At 41.4% G+C, this 20,709-nt stretch overlaps 2 protein-coding genes across 35 annotated transcripts in view; one reads left to right on the plus strand and one right to left on the minus strand.

Moving 5' to 3' along the window:
- Positions 1-6,786, plus strand: part of LOC132975534 (girdin-like) — a 64,688-nt gene extending 57,902 nt beyond the window's left edge. For 4 of the 8 annotated variants that reach the window (XM_061040130.1, XM_061040132.1, XM_061040135.1 and 1 more), the window contains 3 exons: positions 791-880; positions 2,058-2,329; positions 2,607-6,786. In XM_061040130.1, coding sequence (XP_060896113.1) covers positions 791-880; positions 2,058-2,329; positions 2,607-3,524 — 1,280 coding nt within the window. In that variant the 3' untranslated portion in view covers positions 3,525-6,786. The remainder of the gene's footprint in view (positions 1-790; positions 881-2,057; positions 2,330-2,606) is intronic. The other 4 variants (XR_009673282.1, XR_009673281.1, XM_061040136.1 and 1 more) reach the window with 4 other exon arrangements.
- Positions 6,787-8,735: 1,949 nt separating this feature from the next.
- The window catches only part of camk2g2 (calcium/calmodulin-dependent protein kinase (CaM kinase) II gamma 2), a 60,306-nt gene continuing 48,332 nt past the window's right edge, over positions 8,736-20,709 (minus strand). For 5 of the 27 annotated variants that reach the window (XM_061040147.1, XM_061040146.1, XM_061040144.1 and 2 more), the window contains 7 exons: positions 18,997-19,042; positions 15,813-15,923; positions 15,236-15,382; positions 14,184-14,259; positions 13,898-13,992; positions 13,125-13,370; positions 8,736-12,589 (listed from right to left, as the gene is read on the minus strand). In XM_061040147.1, the coding sequence (XP_060896130.1) occupies positions 13,138-13,370; positions 13,898-13,992; positions 14,184-14,259; positions 15,236-15,382; positions 15,813-15,923; positions 18,997-19,042 (708 nt within the window). In that variant the 3' untranslated portion in view covers positions 8,736-12,589; positions 13,125-13,137. Of the gene's footprint in view, positions 12,590-13,124; positions 13,371-13,897; positions 13,993-14,183; positions 14,260-15,235; positions 15,383-15,812; positions 15,924-18,987; positions 19,043-20,359; positions 20,405-20,709 lie in introns of all 27 variants that reach the window. The other 22 variants (XM_061040164.1, XM_061040162.1, XM_061040160.1 and 19 more) reach the window with 8 other exon arrangements.

A 20,709-nucleotide genomic window follows, 5' to 3' on the forward strand; every position in this document is an offset into this window, starting at 1 on the left:
GGATATCAGATGTGCGTGTGTGCGTGCGTGCGTGCGTGCGTGCTTGCGTGCGTGTGTATGTGTGTTTTTTTATAGTAGGCCTGCAGATGAATAGCAGTGCTCTGTCTCTGTCTTCTCCTTCTGTTGAGCTGGGTGTTGTATGCAGAGTGCCCTGTAGCATCTGTAGTAAGTGATTACTACTCTGCACTGCATCCTAGTACCTGGGCTGGTTCCATATATTTGAATCAGAGGTTTATTATAAATTCTAATTTGGTGTCAGCCATGTCCTGAAATGATTTCACGGTTCCTGGTTTCCAGCTGAGCTTGTCCCTACAAACAGTCAAGTGCAAGGTCACACACACCCCCCCCCCCCCCCCCCCCCCCTTTTCGTTTCCTTTCTTTTTCCAATTCCCCCCCCTAATTCTTACACAGAACCTCACCTCCATTTTTTTTTCTAATTAGTTAAGCCTTTTGACCACTGGTATTACGTATTGTCACTTCCCCTTTCCTTAAACTCAGTTTGGTCCTTGGATTTTGGCGTCCCTGTCCTCTCTGTCAGTAGTCTGTCAGTAGTTGCTTTGTTTATCTGTAGGACATATTGTGGTTGCAGCCTGGCACTGCGCCCTTCCTGTCCCTCTGCCTGGCATGTGCCATCTGCTGCCCCAGCAGGAGACGTTCTGTCACACTGTTAGCGCACATAGGTGTTACTCTTTGTCAGTGCATGTTTGTGTAGATACATGTTAAGTGTTGAAAATATCCTAACTGTGTATGTGTGCTTGTTTGTGTGTCTTCCCTCCTGTCCCTTACTCAGCCTCCAGACCCTCAAGTCTCCATAGCAACAGGACCACCAGTAGTAATAGTAACAATAACTCCCACCTCACTTCTCCTCTGGAGGGCAAAGGTATGCTCCTCCTTCCCCTAATCCCCCCTCTCTCCACCTCTTCTCTCAGCTAACCACTCTTATCTTCCCTCTTTCATTCCTTTGTTTTTCCTTCCACTTTTGAAAATCTTGATGTCAAAGATCATTTTCTTTCTTTTTCAAAATCTATCAGGATGAGCCAGTGCCCTTAAAGGGGTCATATTATGCTTTTTCTGGTTTTATATGCTCTTTAGTGTGTTTTCCATGTGTCCTGTGCATGTTTAGGCACATCTATGTGCAAAAATTCAAAGTCTGTGTAAACGCAGCTTCTCCTACCTCCTCCTGTTAGCTGTAGCATTAGCTGCATGTAACGCTCGGTTCTAGCCCCCCTCGAAAAAAAAATGCCAGTGTGACGTCTTGTCAGTGTGACATCACTGATCTAACCCCATAACTTCTGTAGCACGCCCACGATATGCCGTAGCCTGCGGTAGCACAGTAGTGCTAAGGTGCTGATGTTTTTGCTCCACTCGGAGACAAAGTGGCTGCATTCCCAATATGGTAAAAGGGGTGTGACATTTCCGAGAACCGTGCTGAGCGACTGACCAATTACGGCAGAGCCGACAGGCCGACCAATCAGATCAGACTTGGCACACGTGGGGACTCTGAACGTGGGCACTTCAGAGCCTTAGAGAGAGAGTCAGAAGCGAGCCGGTGCATGGAGCGGCAGCACATGAAAACAGACACTTTCTTTTAAATTTAGCTATTGAGAACATACTTTAGTACAAAAGGGCATAATATGGGCTCTTTAAAGAGAGGCTGACTTTTACTGTAGCAACATTTGGTCTTTTTTGTGTTTTTTATTTAGCAAGTCCAATCAGTATTTGGTCAACTTGAACTGAGCCATGGTACAAAAATATATAAATATATATAATATTCAGTGCTCATTCAGATATAGACTGCTGATAGACATTTCATCATGCTTCTTTATAATTTATTCAAGTTTTTGTCCTTTCCAACAAATCAGTATTGGACTATATTATAATATCTATATATTTATATCCTGATAAATCACTATAGTCAACTTTTGCTTCATCATTATCGTCCTATCCCATCCAAATGCAGTCTAGGAGATTTATGGTGTATTGATACTAATTTCTAGTCGTGGTAAACAAAACATATTCCTGTCCCGTGACCTCACTGTTGACTTTTTCTACCACAGGCACGCTGAATGGCAACCTCAGCAGGCCTCACAGTGAGAGCAGCGGCGAGTTTAGCCTCAGTTTGGACCAGGAGGTGTGGTCCAGCAGCGGCAGCAGCCCTGTCCAGCAGCCCAGCTCTTCCCGCTCCTCCCACCAGAGCCCCCTTCAGCTGCGCAGGTCCCTCGATCCGTCCACTGCAGCAGGAATCTCCGGTCAGACCCAGTCTAAGCCTCCAGAGAAAGAGGTGCTTTCCCTGCAACAGTTTCTGGATGAGGGTATTGATCCTGCAGAGGTGAGACCTCTAACTCGGTTTCAACAGAGGCCACCTCATTTTCAGAGACGCATAACATCGTCCAATAGCTTGTTTTGTCTGACCAACATTCCAAAACCCAAATTTTTGTTTTAAAGCAGCATATCGTCAAAGAGATGCTGGAGTCACAGATATATTTTGTATATCTGTAAATGGATAAGGTGTCACCTGAAGATAAAACGACTACAATATTCACAGATTTTAATTAGTTATTCAGGGTATAATACTTGATACGGTTTGTTTGCTCTGTGCTCCACAGTCTGGCAGTCAGGAGAACCTCACAGTGGACTCTCCTCGCCTCTCCACTTCTTCTGAGCATGTGCAGAAAGAACGCACTACCACAAAGGGGCGGGGCATATTACGCTCCTCCAGTGGAAGAGCAGCTCCTGTCAGCTCTGATCGCCCACCTAAATCTGCTGGACAACCGGGACGCCCCACCCTGCGTAAGGCGGAGAGCACCCGTGTGAGAGGCTCTGCCCCGATCCGTTCCAGCCTGTCCTCACAGGGTAAAGCTACATCTGTCTCCGAACGTCTGGACTCAGCCTCCTCCACGCTGCCCAGGGCAAGCAGCGTCATCTCCACCGCCGAGGGCACCACGCGGCGTACCAGCATCCACGACCTGCTCTCAAAGGACCAACGGCTGCCTGTCTCCGTCGATCCTTCTCCTCCAGCCAAGGCTGGGGTCCGCTCCCAGCCTCCACCCAGTGAGTACCACCCCAATAGCACCAACGTAAAAGGACTCTTCGCCACCTCAACCACCACCCACCCTCTGCCCAAGTCCCTCAGCTTACCCTGCCATAGCCTGGAGGATCCCGACCTCTCCACCCTTCAGTCTTTCCTGGGCCCGTCCTTCACTGTAGAGTCTGTATTTATGGACTCCATCTTTAGTGAGTCGGCGGGCAAAAACCTCCCCTTCCTTTCTCTAAACCCCACCCTAGTCAGCAACATAAGCGGGCCTCCTGTTACAAATAAAAGCCACCCTCCTCCTCCTAACCCACACTGCATTCCCACGCAAAACCCACCACCTCACAGCCAATCAAACGGCCAGATGATATCCAGTCCAGCCAATGTGAAAGAGTTTAGTGAGGGAGTTGATCCCGATCAAGTGAATAATGGCGAGCAGTCACTGAGCCCAGAGGATAAACAGTCCCTGTGGTACGAGTATGGCTGTGTGTGAGTGACAGGGAGGAATGACATGATGAAGAAATGACAGATCCTCCTCCTCTGCATGTATTTATGAGAGCACTGTTTTTCTCTTTGTGGTGTTTTTGTTTCGTTCTTTTCTGTTGGTGCTGAGTCTCTTTGGATTATTTTTTCAGACTTTTTCTTTTCTTTGAGGTGGGACTTTGATGAATGTTCTTCTGGCTGATAGCCTTGACCATATTATTATTTTATTCAATTTTGCTTCTAACACTATATTATTATCTGCAACTTTGGTTTCATAGATCCTGGTTTAGGCTTAGTATGTATGTTAATAGCTTCAATGATAACTGAAGTAGAAGTATTGGAGATTCAGTTAAACACCTGAGATGTGTGTCAGAAACAGCTGTCTCTGATAGGAAGCGAAGCACTATGGGACATACTTTCTTATAACAAATTGATATCAGAAATGTTGACTTTGCCCGATAATAGATTCACTCAACACTTTGTTTGTCCTGATGTTAGGATGTATCACTGCTTGAACCCAGTTGCATCATTTGCTAAGTTGCACGGCTTTTTCTGTCTGACCTGAAAGTTAATTTTGATTTCAGTGATCAAAATGGTCTTCATGTTGATCTCTTTTTTTTTTTTTTTTTTTCTTCTTTGATGGTGTGACTTGTTTTGGGTTGTTTTTTTTGTTTTTGTTTTTTTACATGTGATGATGATGATGGTGGTTTTTGTTTTTGCTCTGGTGGGTCTCTTTGGCTGGTGACAAAATGATGAAGCTTCATTCTCAGAATGATGTCAGGGCAGATGTAGTGGGGGAAGTGAAAGTTGACGATGAAGGTAGCGATGTAAGTGTGACCAGAATGATTCTTAGATCTAGATGGAGTTATTTGAACAAAGAGTCAGTAAAGTAAGTTGTGAGTATTTTTCTGATTGTTTTGAGAATGAAGCAAACATCATTTTCTCTGAAAACTGTATGAACTCATCATGATCTGCCACAATGGATATGAAAATGAAAATGGGAAATATGTAAGAATGGAGATAATATTTGATCATGTTGTTTAGACTGACAAGATCTTGTACAGATTGTAGTAATCGTTAAGTTAATATCAATGACAAGCACTGCTATATGTGCCAACACTAGAAGTACTTTCTGCCTAAAGATCCTTACTTCTTTATTTATTTCTGCTTTTTAACTCTGTACTGGCTGTTTTAATGTTGCTTTACTATATTTATCATAATCTTCAGTTTATGCAGGTTTAAAGTACATGAAAATGTTCTTGTCACTGTCTACAGATGTAACATAAACATTGCCTTTATCCTACAGATGTGGAGGGCAGAAAGTCTAAAAGCAGGAGTGGGGAGCCGCAGCAAAGCTGCTAACCCCGCCCCCCCCCCCCACCCTCGTCTGTCTGCTACCATGCAGTGAGCGCATGGTGAGTGAGCGCTGCTCGAGGAAGGGATATGGACTGGGGAGGAGGGTGGGGGTTCGGTCTTGTCTCCATGGGAACCTAAAACATGGTGTAACAGATGTCATCCAGCCTGCCGTGCACTTGCCTCCCGTGCTTGTCTAAGCCCACACTACTACTCCCCCTACTCGCTGTTCTGTTTGTAGTCCCACCGTCCCTGTGGTGCCAAACGTCTATTCAGAGTCTGATGGGACCCTGATCCGTTTGGTGTATGGGCTGTTTCACCATCTCAGTGAATAAACGCTTTGCCTGTTTGTTTTGCTATATCCCCCACAAGAGGAGTTCTCAGCAGCTCACCGTATCCCTCCTCTGTGCTGCTTCTCGTGTTGTCGGTTACATCGACTGCTAAGTGTTTCCTACTGGCGGAAAAAATCTACCATTTGCTGTGTTCAGGCCGCTTGCTGTTGCTGCATGGCTTTGGTGTAGCGCTGAAATCCTTCCCCCTTCTTGTTTCCTTGACAATGCATGTAGAGCCAGGCTGCTTCCCTCCGTCTCCTCCTGTATATCACTGTCTACTGCTACTGTTTCCGACTTTTAACTTTGTTTCTCTTTTCTCTCTTGTTCTTCTCTCCTGTCTCTTTCAACTTTGCCTCTTTACTTTGTAATCTTTTTTTTTTCCCCCCTATCTCTCTTCTTTTCACTCCTCTTTGCTCGCCTGGGACTCAGAGAGAAAGGTGGCCTTGGAGCTGTGTGTCTGAAGCCTAGTAGAGTAAATCTGATGAGACTTTCTACAGTGAGAAAAGATTGTACATCCCAGTTTTCCCTTTTTCTTTTTGAACACAGGACACTTGAGTAGAGAAAAGTGGCTTCCTTCTCTGTTTTGTTTTTCTTCCTTGAATCAAGGAAACAACAGAAAAGAACTAGACAATGTTGCAGTGACCTCTTTGTTTTTCTATAAAGAGTCAAATGTGGAAGATTGCACTGCCGTGTGTCCTTCAGTGTGACGGACTGCTACATGTGCACTAGTCTCTGCAGACTAATGATTAAAGTGCCAACGCTCACACAACCGCCTAAAGGGCAATCTTAAACCAGATTGATGAATTCATTTTGGATCTTGACTGCAGCCGGACCTTCTCTTGCTTTACATGATCATAAAATGGAGTGTTTTTGTAAATGGGCAGCATGAACTAGAAACAGCTTTCATTCAAGCTCATACAAAACATTCTCAAAGCATGTCAGCACCAAACATTTCAACCTGCTATCAGACTCAACAATCACAATGTGCATGGAGCAATCAATCAGCCAATCACCCCAATTCCTTTATCCAATCAGAAAGGGGGACAGTGTTCTTTCTGTGGGCATTTTATTTGCCAGGATGCCAACTGGACTTGGACAGGAAGCCGTGACAGCTGTGTGATATAGGCATCTGTTGCCTGCCAATCATGAGTGGAGGTTGTGTGATCTGAGAGCGAGAGAGGGGAATCATGGGAGTGTTCCAGGTCACCTATATGAAAGTTGGCCTCCACAGACTGACACCCTAAAATAGACCCATTCTGTTCATCATAGCTTGAGTCATTTGTCGTAGTTTACTGAGAGTACATCTTCACGCATCGCTACCCATCCTGCTCTGAAACAAAACAAAAGGAAAAACACGCTCACTTCACAGCTCATTATCAATCTATTACAGTGTTGTGTATCTGCTTTCTGAGGATGTATTGTTTATAAATCTGACTCGACTATAGGTGACCTGTGACCTGTCCAGTGCATACAGAAGGTGTGCAGATTTCTGTGTTGAACATGATGCTAAAGATGAGACCCAATGTTTTCCTCCTTTTTCACTTTTTACATAAACCCATTTGATGTAATTAAATTCATCAAGACTAATGTGTGCTCTTCTTTGTTATTTTTATTGTTGTTGTCTATTTAAAAAAAAAAAACTACAGACCCAAATGTTCATGTTATTAGAAGAAACACAGGGAGGCCTTTGTTGTCTTAAAACTGGCTTTAGGTGAGGAACATGCTCACCCTCACAAGACAGAAAACAGTGGGAGACATTTCAATGAATACCTTTCAGTTTTGCACTAAACTGAGCAGCTGATGTTTCATTTGAAGAAGTATGGAAGAACCCAAGACTGCAGTGTATCAAACATTTGAGCTTCTCAACTGAACTGAATCAATCATTGCAGTCAGTTTTAAGTACATTCACCCACATGACCCACTATGCAACTTGGATGCAGAGTGGCTGACAGCTTAAGTGGAGCAGCTACAGCAGGGGCCAACGTTATTTGGAAATTATAATGTAAAATCATTTAAACAACCACCAAAAGCGGAACCTCTTTTGCATAACGGACCTGCATCAAAGAGAAGCTGCTTACTTGGAAAGGCTGTGGATATTGACCTTTCACTGCACAGTTTTCAAATATCCACTCAGGTGTTTTTTTTCTGAAGGTTTTGTGCTCATAGACTTCTTGAGAATCAGCAACAGTCAGATAAATCTCTCTGGTGTTATGAAAACACCTGTTAGGGTTGGACAGTTCTTTTACGTACAAGGTTCTTGATGATGGTACGATTCCCGGCACAGCTGTTGATAACTTTAAACTCAGTACCTGGGTGTGTGGGGCTTGTAAAAACAAATGAACAAACCGAGGGTCATAAGATGTAAAACATGAAGGTGAACCTTCCAGCTGTTGCGGTTCTCCCTTCAGTCCGTACAGAACAAGTTTCTCTCCTCCACACAGCTCAGCCTGTGAGCTACTGAAGAGACGCACATCCTAGCCTCGCTGAATGGCGGAGGAAGAACATCTCCATGAACAAGAGGTATGAAAACATGGCTGACATCCTCAACACAGCTGAAACTTGAAGGATAAGTCTGAAACAACTCTATGCTTGCTGCTGTGGTTAATTGTCATTAACAGCCCCTCTAAGGCTTTATGTATAGGTCTTGTAAGCTTAAGTTTATAGGTATGACGGTTCCTTTATAGTCCACACATTTGTTAATAAGAATATTTGAGATTTGATAATAGGTAAAAGGTAACAAATGTATAAGCACATAAAAACAATTGTGTGGGAAGCTGCTGCTATAATAGTGTAATTTACTGCTATTAAAGTATGAATGAATCTTAAAAATAAAGTTTGCAAAGTTAAAATAACTGTTTTTTTTTCAATAATAAAGCAAGTTTGAACAATTATAAATTATTATAAGCATTCTTTGACATTTTTTAAGTAATCTATAAACTGAACAGGTTTCCTTTAAGTGCTTCTATACGTCTTATCTGACATTAAAATGAAATAAAACTTAGTTTTAACACTAACAAAGTATAATTATACCAATAAGGATCTTAATTTATTATTCAAGGAACCTATTTAAGGCGATGTCCTTAAAACAAGAAACGTATTAAGTAACTCCAGGGCTCTGCTGTAGGTTGATTTGTTTGGTCTTTAACGCCTCCTAGAGGTGACTGTCAGTACAACACATGTACAGCATGCATTTTGATTTGCTTACATATACATTTGAATTATGTCATTTTCCCATCACTGATATCTTGAGTCCAGGCTATGCGGTTGAAATTCATGTCTTTAAGAATATTTTGCAGATGCTAATAAACAGGACATGAAGCATTTCATCAGTGTTGCACATGCTCTGAATGAATGTTAATGGGGAGAAGATTAGTAAACTTGTTTTTCTGTCTTCTAAACTGTATACACCACATCGTGTTGAGGTGGGGTTCTTTTAGCTGCAACATGAGAAACAAATGATGAAAAGTAATTCACGGTATATAAAATACTTTCCTGAATAATAAAACGAGTAACGATGATTAAAGGAAACAAGAGACTGTTTTAAATGTATGATGTTTATTAACTGTATGGTCATGCAAAAAGTCCAGCATCCAAGTGAAACTCAGAGTATAGACATGTAGCCCCTTTGTAGTATAAGGTTAAAATGCAATAACTTTACTGACATACAAGCTCGGCTTCTGTGAATCTTTTATGCTCTTTAATGTGAGATAACATTGGCTGATTTTGTCATCTCAGACAAAGCCATTTCATAACCTGGAGGATGCAAGTAACACAGATTTCCATTTCTTTATTAAGTAACAGTGAAAAATTACCAGAACGTAGACATGCATATTTCTTCCATTTGTAAAACTGCATATAGTGTTGCTGTTTCAGATCGTGGTTGTTAAGTTTCCCTTTTACTATGAAGCACTTCAAGGATCTTTTCCTCCCCTCAGTTCATTCTGGTGCTTTTGTCTCATCAAATATTTCTTAGACATTTGAAGTGTTTTGTAAAGTGTCTAATCAATTCAGTTTTTGTTTTGCACGTTTGCATTTTTGGAACGAAAGTTTGATATGAAGCAAAACAACAACAGACAGCAACCTGCTCTACCTACTGTGAAATAAAACCTCTTTGTAGGTAGTTGGTGCGTTTTAGCCCAAGGTTAACCTGCTTAAAGTTTACATTTGGTCACGTTTCCTATATACAGTTTTAGACTCAAAAGTCCATACCCTGTCTTATTACAATGCAATTAATGACATTAAATCTTAAAGATCTCCAGCTGAAGCAGAGAGGTCACTCTGTAGTACTACTATGGAAGCAAAGAAAGCTCATCTACGTGAAATACTTATGAGATCATAATTACGGCTTAATGTTCATGTTTAAATGAAAACATCACTTCATTCATTGCATTAAAATATTCCTCGTCTACTAAAGCCTCAACTGGAATCTTTTTTTCAATGATATTAAGAATCAAATGACAAATCAAAAACCCAGTTGAATATTTCAATGCATGAATTTAGTGATATTAAAGAAGTATTGAGTATTCTGCATTAATAAAATAATAATGGGATCATTTAGAGTTTTCTTTGCCTCCATACACTTCACTTTAGATGATGGACTTAACAGGCTTTCAGCATCCAGATGTTGAGCCAGATTGAAGATATTAAGTAATACGTGCCTGTTAACACCATGTCTGATGTTCCACAGGTTCAAACCAGGAAGTGAGCTTTTTAAATTGTCAGTTCATCCAACATGTGCTCACTCACCTCCAGCTAAGCCAGCTATGCAGATAGTTTTGATTCAATGCCCAAACTGTACTTCTTCATCATCATCATCATCATACACCACATGTCGCCTGTCTATTCTGCCTTAATTTTAATCTATTAGAAATGTCATGGTCATAGAACTTTAATTGTTCCCTCCTTTCAGGGCAGCCTGTAAGGTTTAGTTGCATCTTCTTCAAACACCCCCATGACTGTGTGGCACGCATAATGAAAGAAACACACGTCATCAAATCACACAAACAACCATTAAGTCATCAAAAAACATCACATAGTTTCAGCTCTGGTTTTCATCAGGTCGTCATCATGGGGTCGGGGGTGGGTGTGGGGGGTGAGTTTGGAGGCATATCAGATATTTCACAGAAGTACAGGTGGCTGATACAGGAGGGCGGGTCTCACATGTGAATCACAACGATTTCTAAAAATTTGCATCAACTGCACCAGGGTACGTACAAACATAGATGATGGTATCTGATGATTGGAGATACTATGGAGCAGCGCAGCACACAGGACAAGACAGCAAGCCTCCCCACCTCGCTGGTACAAAGTCACAAAGTTTATACGACAGTGACACACAGATATGTTTGTCCTCTTTAAAAGGGAGAATCTTCAAACTAGTGTGCTTTTACAGTGTTGTGAATCCAATCAGATCAGCCATAGGAGTGTTAGATGTTTTTTTTTTTGCTCCTATATTTTGCATACAGTGTGTGGGGACAAAGGGGGCAGTATAAAAGTGTTGTTGCAGTCTCCACCTACTTTCATTTCAACCACTCCTTTTTTTAACAGTTCTGGCAAAAACAACTGATAAAAATATTAACATCAAAACACTCACAGCTACGCCATTTACAACAGAAACTCTGACAAAATCCTTTGATTGCCATCAGCTATGGTCCCACAGCCCTTTATCAGGCCAAGCCCTCTGCCCATCATGCCTTGTTTTAGTCTAATCCTTCAGCTGCATTCCCTTTGTAACATGCTTTTTTTTTATAGTGCAACAACGTCACACGGCAAGCCAAGACAGACCACATAAAAACACGACCAGAACAAGAGACAGGCATAAGGGTGACATCATCACACGACTGCTACGAAGAGTAAGAAGGAGGCAGGAATGATGGAAGTAAAGGGACAGAGGTAGGGAGAAAGGGAAGGATTCAGGCAAGCGTAACCTGAAGTTGCAGAAAGGTTTACTCCGTCAGAAGAGTGAACACAACAGCAGTGAGTCTTAAGTGTCTGTGCAGAAACAGTACAGGCCATGAGAAGATCAGATAATCCATGCTTCACCTCAAAAACACAAAACAGATCGAAGAAATCTTCAAATGTTGGCATGGGAGTGGGTCTGAGCTTTCAGATTAGGAAGTAAAAGATGTGAGGAGCTTTTGACTGATGGCGCCCCCTGGTGTCTGATTTTAAACACTACAGGGCAGACAGAGGGAGGCCTTCTGCAACTTCAAGATGAGCAGGCCTCATGTTGTGTCTAAAGCTCAGAGGTGGCTCACATGGGCCTTGTGTGTGTGTGTGTGTGTGTGTGTGTGTGTGTGTGTGTGTGTGTGTGTGTGTGTGTGTGTGTGTGTGTGTGTGTGTGTGTGTGTGTGTGTGTGTGTGTGTGTGTGTGTGTGTGTGTGTGTGTGTGTGTGTGTGTGTGTGTGTGTGTGTGTGTGTGTGTGTGTGTGTGTGTGTGTGTGTGTGTGTGTGTATTTACACCTCGGGACAACAAAGCAGAACAAAAACACCAACTTTCATGCTGAACTCCCCACACCCTCAAAGTAACACATTTCCCCCTTTATACTTCTATAAATATCTATGTATACATGATTGTATTAAATAAAGTCCCCCATAGATTAAAAATGATCAACACAGTTATTCAAAATACATAATGCAGGAGATAAAAACAAACAGCTTTATAACACGTCATACAAAAAGACATAATCCAAATAAAGGTCCCTTCAGTAACGTAGAACAGCGTCTAAACCCTTTTCACACCTTGTGTGCGTATGCTCAAAGCAGACACAAAGATGGCTGTTAAATGATGATATTTAGTAGATACAAGTTGTGCTGATCCTTCCCACACACATACACCTGTTAACTGTCAAACAAACAACATCTCTAAAGAAGTAGGCCTTCTGCTGTTTTCTGAAAAAAACTGAACAAAATCACCACATACTTATTTAACTTGCCGCTCCGTTCTCATTCACTATGTGTGTTAAAGTGTTTTCTGTTATAGATATATATATATATATATTTTAACATGTTAATACTTTTCCAGACAGCAGACAAAAACTGACAAAGGGAAGTAAAGGCCATGGGAGACAAGGACCAGGACAGCATCAACCCATGTTGCCCCGGAAACATGCACCATCTGCAAGAAAGTGGCTGACATCAGCCAGGCCTCGCCCTCATACGCCAGCGTTTGGACTGGATTGGTGTCGCTCGGTGTGGTCTGTCACTCAGTCAAGCCTTGAAATATGCTGTTTTTTTAAAGTCTGTTTTTCTTTCTCTGTTAATTTTTTTTGATATTTTCCCCACTTTTGTGTTTTTAGAAGGTTCCAAGGAGCCTCTTCCTGGCCAGGATCCAGACACCAATCCGACCCAGAGAATAAATGCTCCAAACAGCTTTAGGGTTCAGGCAAAGCTGGAAGGAGAGAGCAGACACTTGTTAGTGTGCAATCTGTAAACCTACATTACAAGAAACATTTAAAAATAATATACCATCATTTATCCTTCCTGGGGTCAAGAGACGGGAGAATTCTCCTGTACAGATAGCTCAAGACTTCACATAAACCCAAAGTGCCTGTATGCAGCATCAGCACACGTTTGTCTCAATCCTTAAATATGTCTTTCATGTATTTGGGAAATCGTGTCTATCTATTACACGTCTAGTATTTATTGCTGTTAAATTTGTCCATAAACTTTCAAGGTTCTCGTCCTGAAGAAAGACTCTAGGAGCGTCCAACATATGAGGGAGGAGGATTAAATAATAATAAAGCTTTTTGTGTCACAGCTTTACAGTACACCTCACTTTGTAGCTTCAGAAGAAAATGTTGCACAGTAAAGAGATTCAGATGATGTGAAAAGAGCATTTACACACGACCATTATACTTAAAGTTACCATTAAACTGTGATTGCAGCCATCACACTGTAATAATAGTGACGTGTCATCATCTCACCTGGGCCTGGTCTTCAGTTCAGGGGTGCAGCCGGCGCTCCAGAGCAGTGGAAGTGCACATTGAGCCATTTGGCATCCCGGCGGTGCCACACACGTGTCTCCTCCGACTGGCAGGAGCGCGGCCGGCCCTGGCTGTCGATGTACTGTGTCAGGCGGATGTAAGCGATGCAGGCGGCCTCCTCGCCGATCAGATGGACGTGGGGGTTGAGGATGGTGGTGTGCACCGGCTTACTGTTTTTACTCAGTACTGTGGGGATGAAAATGTGCACGGCTGTGTTTGTTAACAGACATGTCAGGAGTCAGCGGGGCTAAGTAAAAAATGAAGATGGATTTTTCCCATTTTTGTAGCTTTTCAAGATTTACTGTCAGACATCTGTAAGTAGAATCTCTTCACTTCATCCTCAGATGTCTGTATGTAACCTCTCTGGCTGTTTTAAGCTAATTCTAAAGGGATTTGAAGACAGCTGAAGTAATCAGTACATTTAAATATGAAATAGTTTTTATGTCTGTTTTCTGTTTACACAAATGTCTCATATTCACAGGGTTTCTGAAAAAAGGGGTTTTGCTCACTGTATTTCTCTAAGAGATCCTATAAGATAAATATTTCTGTAATCATGATAAAACAAATGACACAACACTCATTTTAAACTGAACTTGTAGAAATAAAGGGCTCTATTCTACAGTTGAGTGTCCTTGGTTTCAAAGAGGTCAATAAAGCAGTACTATAAAACAATGAACACTGATGTTTATTAAATACTAAACTGAGCCACTTACAGTTCTCAAAGTAGAACTTGTGGAAGTCCATGCCCTCCACCAAGTTTCCGAGAGCCTCTGGCTCAAAAGAAGTCAGTCCAGGGTCACAGATTCTTCTGTCAGAGGAAAACATGAACATGTCAAATCTTCAGCTCCAGATGATTTATGATAGAGGTCAAAATGAGGAGGACAAAGATCAGTGTGTGTGTGTGTGTGTGTGTGTGTGTAAATCTCACAAAACATGTTTTAAAAGAAAAACACTTTTACACAAGGCTTCTAATTGTTTAAGCAGCATATTTAAACGTACGTGTAAGCTTCGAAATCCCCATTGTTAATAGCTTCAATCAGCTGCTCCGTCATCTTTATGATCTCCTGTTTACGAGCTGAAAATAGAAAAGACGAGGAGGTGCAGAGGGTTGGGGAAATCAAGAGAGGTTAAAGACTGTATGAAAAGGGTTGGAGCTAGAAGTACTTCACTTCATGCTTTCCCTGAACTTTCTTTAACTCTGACATTTGACAGAATGTGAACACAGCCTCTGGTAATACACGGACATTTGAGGTCATCCTGTACAAAACACACCAAACACACTGTGTACACTCTCCATGTTCAACACAGAAAGAGCATGTGAAGCTGTGTTAAACATGCTAGACACTGAAAGCAAAAAGCATCTCCTGTTTTCATGTAGTGTCTTTGGCCATTTTTATTCATTTAAATCACAAACCAATCTCCAAAACAAACTTATCTTCCACACACTTCACCACAAACAGGTCACATGCTTAAAGTCAATTTTCTGAAACCAAAGACAACATCTGGAGAGGGAGAATCAACCAGGTAAAGGAAAAAAAAGAGCATTAAAATGTCCAACATGTCACAGCTCAAAATAGATGCTTTGACCAACAGATGAGCTAAAATTTAAAACACAAATAAAGACAAACTTACTCATCCGACTCCAAAAGTCTTTCCCATTACACACAAACCGAGTCTAATAAGATTCCCTGCAGCATGTTAATCTCAAAATGATCAACTCTCTCACAAAATCTTTTTTTTTTTTTTCACAAATTCAGAAAATGAACCATGAAAGAAGAAGACAATTCATTAGAAAGACATCACTCCAGAGAAGGACAAACTGCATGCAACAAACTCCACATCTGTGCAACTGTGAAGATAATAAAACATCAAGGATCATACACTTTAAAAATGCTGTGAAATTCTCAAACATGCTGCTGCTGAGCCAGAAAAAGCCAGCATTACAACGTCCACACCTGACTGTAACTCTGTGTTGATAGAATCAGTTCATTCTCTCAAGTCTTCAGAGTTAGGAGAGTGGGAACACACTGCTCAACCTGCCTCGAACTTACTCTTCTGTCCTTTGCTGCTGCTGCTGCTGCTGCTGCCTGCAGGTGGCGACAGAGCAGACTCTGGTTCCGGACAGGAGCTCTGAGCTGGACGAGTCTGAGGGACAGTGGGGCTGATAGCAGCCTCCTGAAGGGGACGAGCTGCAGGCACTCATCCCAGTAAAATAAAGTTATTTTTAGCAAACTGAGAAGGTAAGTGTGCAACTATTCACACTGCATTAAATGTTGCTTATTCTGCACAAAGTAAATCAAGCAGTCATTAAAGGAAATTAGACTCCACACTCCAGACTCTGATATAAAATGGGAACAGCAGCTTGTAGTTAGACTTTGGTGCCAGTAGATGGCAGCACAGGAGGGCAGAGGAGACTAGTGCAGTAAATTGGTGAAAAGTGGAAGAGAAGAGGTCAGATAATTATTTTCTTCTGTTATAAATGGGGAGTTTTTTTTAACATCAAAATGTCCGGTTCAGCTTGTAGGGGTGATTTGTTGCTAAACACTGTAGCTGGGTGTGAAGAGGAGAGAGAGCAGCACACTACAGTCAGAGCAGAGAGGTGAGTCAGGTAAACTGCTGCTGACTTACAGGTGAGTGGCGAGCAGCTCGGAGACAGGGTGCGGGTCTGCTCCTCAGCTGTGCTGCACAGGCTTAACACCGCACTGTCTGTGCTTGTAGACTCACAGGCAGCCACTGCAGCTATCATAACACAAACACACAAACACAGGCTGACAGAGAGCCTGAGAGGATGTGTCCAACATCTAGATGGATCTCATTATGATAGCAGCAAAAATGTTTGATGTTATCAACGTATTACTATTCATTTTTAATAATTATGCTTTTCTTTAATATTTATGTTTAAAGAACTTCTTTCAACTTAAATATCTTTAAACATTTTGTAGGACCAAATCCAAAAGTATTCAAACTAGTATATATTTTTTTCAAATCATGAAAATGTTCAATCCATGCACAGCTCATTTAATCGACTTCCTATTTCCGTCTAGTATTGTGAAAACCACACCTAAATAACCAACACACTTCAGAAGGTAGGTTAGTACATAGAGCATCTTGGTGGAAACTTACTGAGGACTCACAAAGACAAACAGAAACAAGTAACGTCACCTTATTCAGACACCAGAGAGTAAGAAACTGATTATTGAAACAAGCCACACATGTAGCCAAACCTCAGGTCACTTGTCCTCCAAAGTGAATCAGAGAAGAAGCTTTGTGTATGAGCAAGAAGGAACGGAGAGATCAGCAGCCTGCTGCAAACAGCTACCACTCAACACTCAGTTATCTAAGCTAGAGAGCAGAGTGGAAGTCAAAACAACCTTCATCACACAAGTTACTTTGAAATTAGAGATCATGTACAGCTTTAAATGTTGCTACACGTCCATGAGCAGTTTTAAGTCGTTTCTTTTTTAACTTGCCATGGCCTTGGGGGATGTTTTCTCAGTCACATGACCATTACAGACTAACTGTAATGACTTAAACTTATTCTGAAGATAACAGAGGAGCAGCTTTAACAGATATTATCAATATGATTTAGCCTCTGAGGGTGATTCTGGCTTAATTTGTAGACATTATGGACCCTCACTGCTGCATACAGTTTGTAGTCCAATTAGTAACTAGAGACACATTCATAGAGTTTGAGTTGACAAAGTTCCATCAACAGATTTCTCCCCAAATCTTCCTCAGAGTTCAAAGCTGAAGGATACTTAACCATAAGCTGACTTTTTGTGATAATTCAAACTTAACTTGATATTAAACATAAAGTTCAGGTAGGTGATCAAACTAACAAGTTTCAATATAGCAGTTTGTCATATGACTCTAAATGATGGACCAAACTGTTGTTTTTCTGTTTCAGAACGAGGGACATTCACATCACTTTTTACTGTAACTTGAGGTGTTGAATTAGTGTAAGGTGGGGACTTCTGCTAAAACAATCTGATGTCAAAATGTACAAAATCATGGGGCGCTGGTGGCGCAATGGTTAGTGCGCGTGCCACATGTATAGAGGCTGTCATCTCAAGCGGGCGGCCCGGGTTCGCATCCTGCCTGTGGCCTATTTACCGCATGTCGTTCCCCACTCTCTCTCTCCCTGGTTTCCGACTCTATCCACTGTCCTATCTCTCCATTAAAGGCACAAAAAGCCCAAAAATAAATCTTTAAAAAAAAAAAAATGTACAAAATCACATTGATTTTGCAGATTCTTTCATCTGAGGGATCTTAAAGCACTGAACCTGAAAGAAACAGAAGAAAAGAAAAGAGGACCAATAGCCTCTCTGACCCATGTCAGTGATGATCTGCTATAAGATCAAGTGCTGGTAAGAAAGCTGTCCTGAGTAAGTGGATTAAGTACATGCTGGAGAGCTGCAGGTAGGCTCTGTCCTACTTCACTCAACTGAAGACACTGTGGGTCATCTCTGACCTGAAGACGACTAATTAAAGGCTTAAGTGGCGTGTGATGCCAGCATGCTCACACCAACATATAGCAACATATAGCACACAACATGTACTGCAGGACGTGTAGATTTAAAAGGATCCTGTGTTGAAGCCTTTGCAGGTCTTCAGGAAGATAATGTGAAATACCTTTTTGATAAAACTCTGACTAAAGCGTCAACACACACTGCTGTGGGCTTCTTTATTAATTATATTGATCTTTGTTTGTCTCTTACTGTTTGGGCCACTTGGGGGCGGATAACGTCTGTGGCCGAGAAACACATACCTCTAATATATCTTTACTTAGTCTGGCAATCAATACATTTTAATAACCTCATACAGGAACTTCATTCATCTTTTTTTTACTCATGTAAAATGACATTACAACTAAGACCGATGACTTGTGTCACTAGGGTAGGGGTTTATCCAAATAATACTTAATGCTCTACTTTTAAACTATTTTTTACTTAAACTTAATCATAATCATCATCATCATAATGAAATGCATAACTGTGATGAAGATACTCACAGATTAAGTTATTTTAAAGATTTATGTTTGGGTTTTTCATGTCTGTATTTAAGAGATAGGACAATGTGAACAGAGTCTTGGGAAAGACAGAGTGGGGAATGACATGAGGGAAAGGAGCCACAGGTTGGATTCGAACCAGGGCGGTCCGCTCGAGGACTTAAGCCTCTGTACAAGAGGCATGCGCACTAACCGCTTGCCTATTGGCGCCACTATGCACATCTGAAATTATTCTGAAATGTAGTAGCTGGGAGAACTGATTTAGAGCCGGGTTTCAATTTCTCTGGAAAAGCTCTAGCTCAGCTCTACCAAACAGAACCATATATATATATATGTACACACGTATTTAACGTTAAAGACTCTGAGGAAGAAAAAGCAGCTGTGACCGGCTGTTTGGTAACAAGCTTCCTCTTCTTATAGCTTCAATAGCATGTGGTCACTTTGTACAGGAGATGAAAATCGAGAACAAAAACAGCCACATTAAAAAAGAACAGTTTGTTGAGATGCATGCACAGTGTTGACATCCACCTGCTAACAATGTATTCTCTTTTTTGTGGCGCTTCAGGGCATCTGTTATCTTTCAGCTGCCAAACTTGCTGTACCCTAGCTCTCATTACAAAGACAGACTCTCTTTATGAGATAACAGTTGCCTGAAACCTCCCCCCAGTAGATATGATTCACCTTTAATATACAGTGAATCGATACAGTGCAGGATTGATTCTTATATTTAATCTGGAGTTGAACAAAATAAGTGAATGTAAACACATGCAGAGTAGGTGAAAGTTTGACAGGTACCTTTCCTACCTTTCATCTCCTCCTCTTCTGTGTTATTGCAGCTCTCTGTGGAGCCCTGTCACACGGGAAAGACAGATGGAAAGAGAGAAAAGAGGTTTTGGAGAAAAAAGAGAAAGCAGAAATAACACAATAAATCATTTGTTAATGTTTAAGTGAGACACGGTAGGGAAGTTTTAGACACTCTGCTCATACAAACACACAGAAAACCTGACAGACAAATGGATGGGTGGACGACTCCCTCCCAGGAGCACAAACCAGCCAGGACAGCAGCACAGAGAGCCACACATATCAGCGTGTGTGAGAATTTACATATCCTTTGGCTTATTTTAACACAAAGGAGTGTTTGAGTGCGTGTTACAGTAGTGTGGATATCTAATGACTGGTATTAAGCAAACTACTACACTAGAATAACAGGCACGTGGCAGTTAGTTCCTGTTTTAGTAAAGTCATACAGAATTATTTGAAGATATAGTTGTTAGTGTTAAAAACGGAATGTGCAGATGCTTTAGAAAAATGGAGAGTTTAGAAAGCAGAAAGGTTTTTAATACTGATGCAGAGCTGGCTAAACACTGAAGCTTCAGTGTCCGCTACATGGCAACTCGGATGTGTACTTTAGGGAGGAGGGTGCAGTGGCAGACAGCTCCCTCCAATGTTTTGAAATTGGACCGCAGCACCAATTTTAACAGAACGTGTCGGAGTTACATAATGCTCCTTTAATATGTCTTTGAATTATAAAATTCTCTCTATGAAAAACAAATCTGAAAATGTCATGTTGGATTATTTTAAGGTATAACAAGCCATCATTCATTTGATATCTGGATAAGTAGTATAAATGTTGCACAGAGCAGTAACAAGAGCTCTGATTGGTCAGTTGTTTTGTGTTGACAGGAGACAGGGTCAGACTAATTCCAGTTTCTTTTCAAGATTGAAGCATGGATTTATCATTTAAAGACTAAAAAGGAAAAACAGAAATTAATTGTAAAATCTAATAAACTTTGTCTTAAATTTATGCAAGAACTGTTTTTGAAGCTTAACCTATATTTAATGTATTAATTGATTATAATAAAACATGGATATTCAACAATTATTCCAGGTGACCTTCACCACAAGCAGAAGCTGTGTTGATCTGGCTCCAGGTTTTAGGAGAACAGGATTTAACTCTCCACTGAAATCCCTTCTGGTAATCAGGAAGAGAAATAATGAAAGTCGCAGACAGAAGCCAGCTCACATTAGGTGCACAATGAGGCGTAAAGAGTTGTTACAATCCTTTTCGACAGAGATTCATGGAGTTCATTTAGAGAAAATTATCCACGAGTTCCCTGAGATTGTTAGTAGTGGCTGGTGGCTTGTGGTGGGAGAAGGAGGGGCTTACCTTGGTGCCGTCAGCTGGGTTGTGTACAACAGTTGTCTGGGCTTCCTGGGGGAAGGTAGGAAACACTTTACCATGCAGGGAGGGAATGAGTAGATGGGGTGGGGGCACCAGGGAAGATGCCAGGGAATACCAACATATTCCATGACAACAAATACACCAAACAGACACAGGTGTACAGTGCACACCAAAACAAACCAGCAGCACAGAGAGTGCGGAGCATTTATAGTGATTATGTAGATGAATGTACTTAGTGTCAGTTTGTTCAACCATCCACCAACATGTGGTCTTACAAGTTGTCTCCAAATGAATGAAAACAGCAGTGAACACTAAAAGCTGCTAGTATACACATC

Source organism: Labrus mixtus, chromosome 6, assembly GCF_963584025.1.
Source record: "Labrus mixtus chromosome 6, fLabMix1.1, whole genome shotgun sequence".
NCBI classification, from domain to species: Eukaryota; Metazoa; Chordata; class Actinopteri; order Labriformes; family Labridae; genus Labrus; species Labrus mixtus.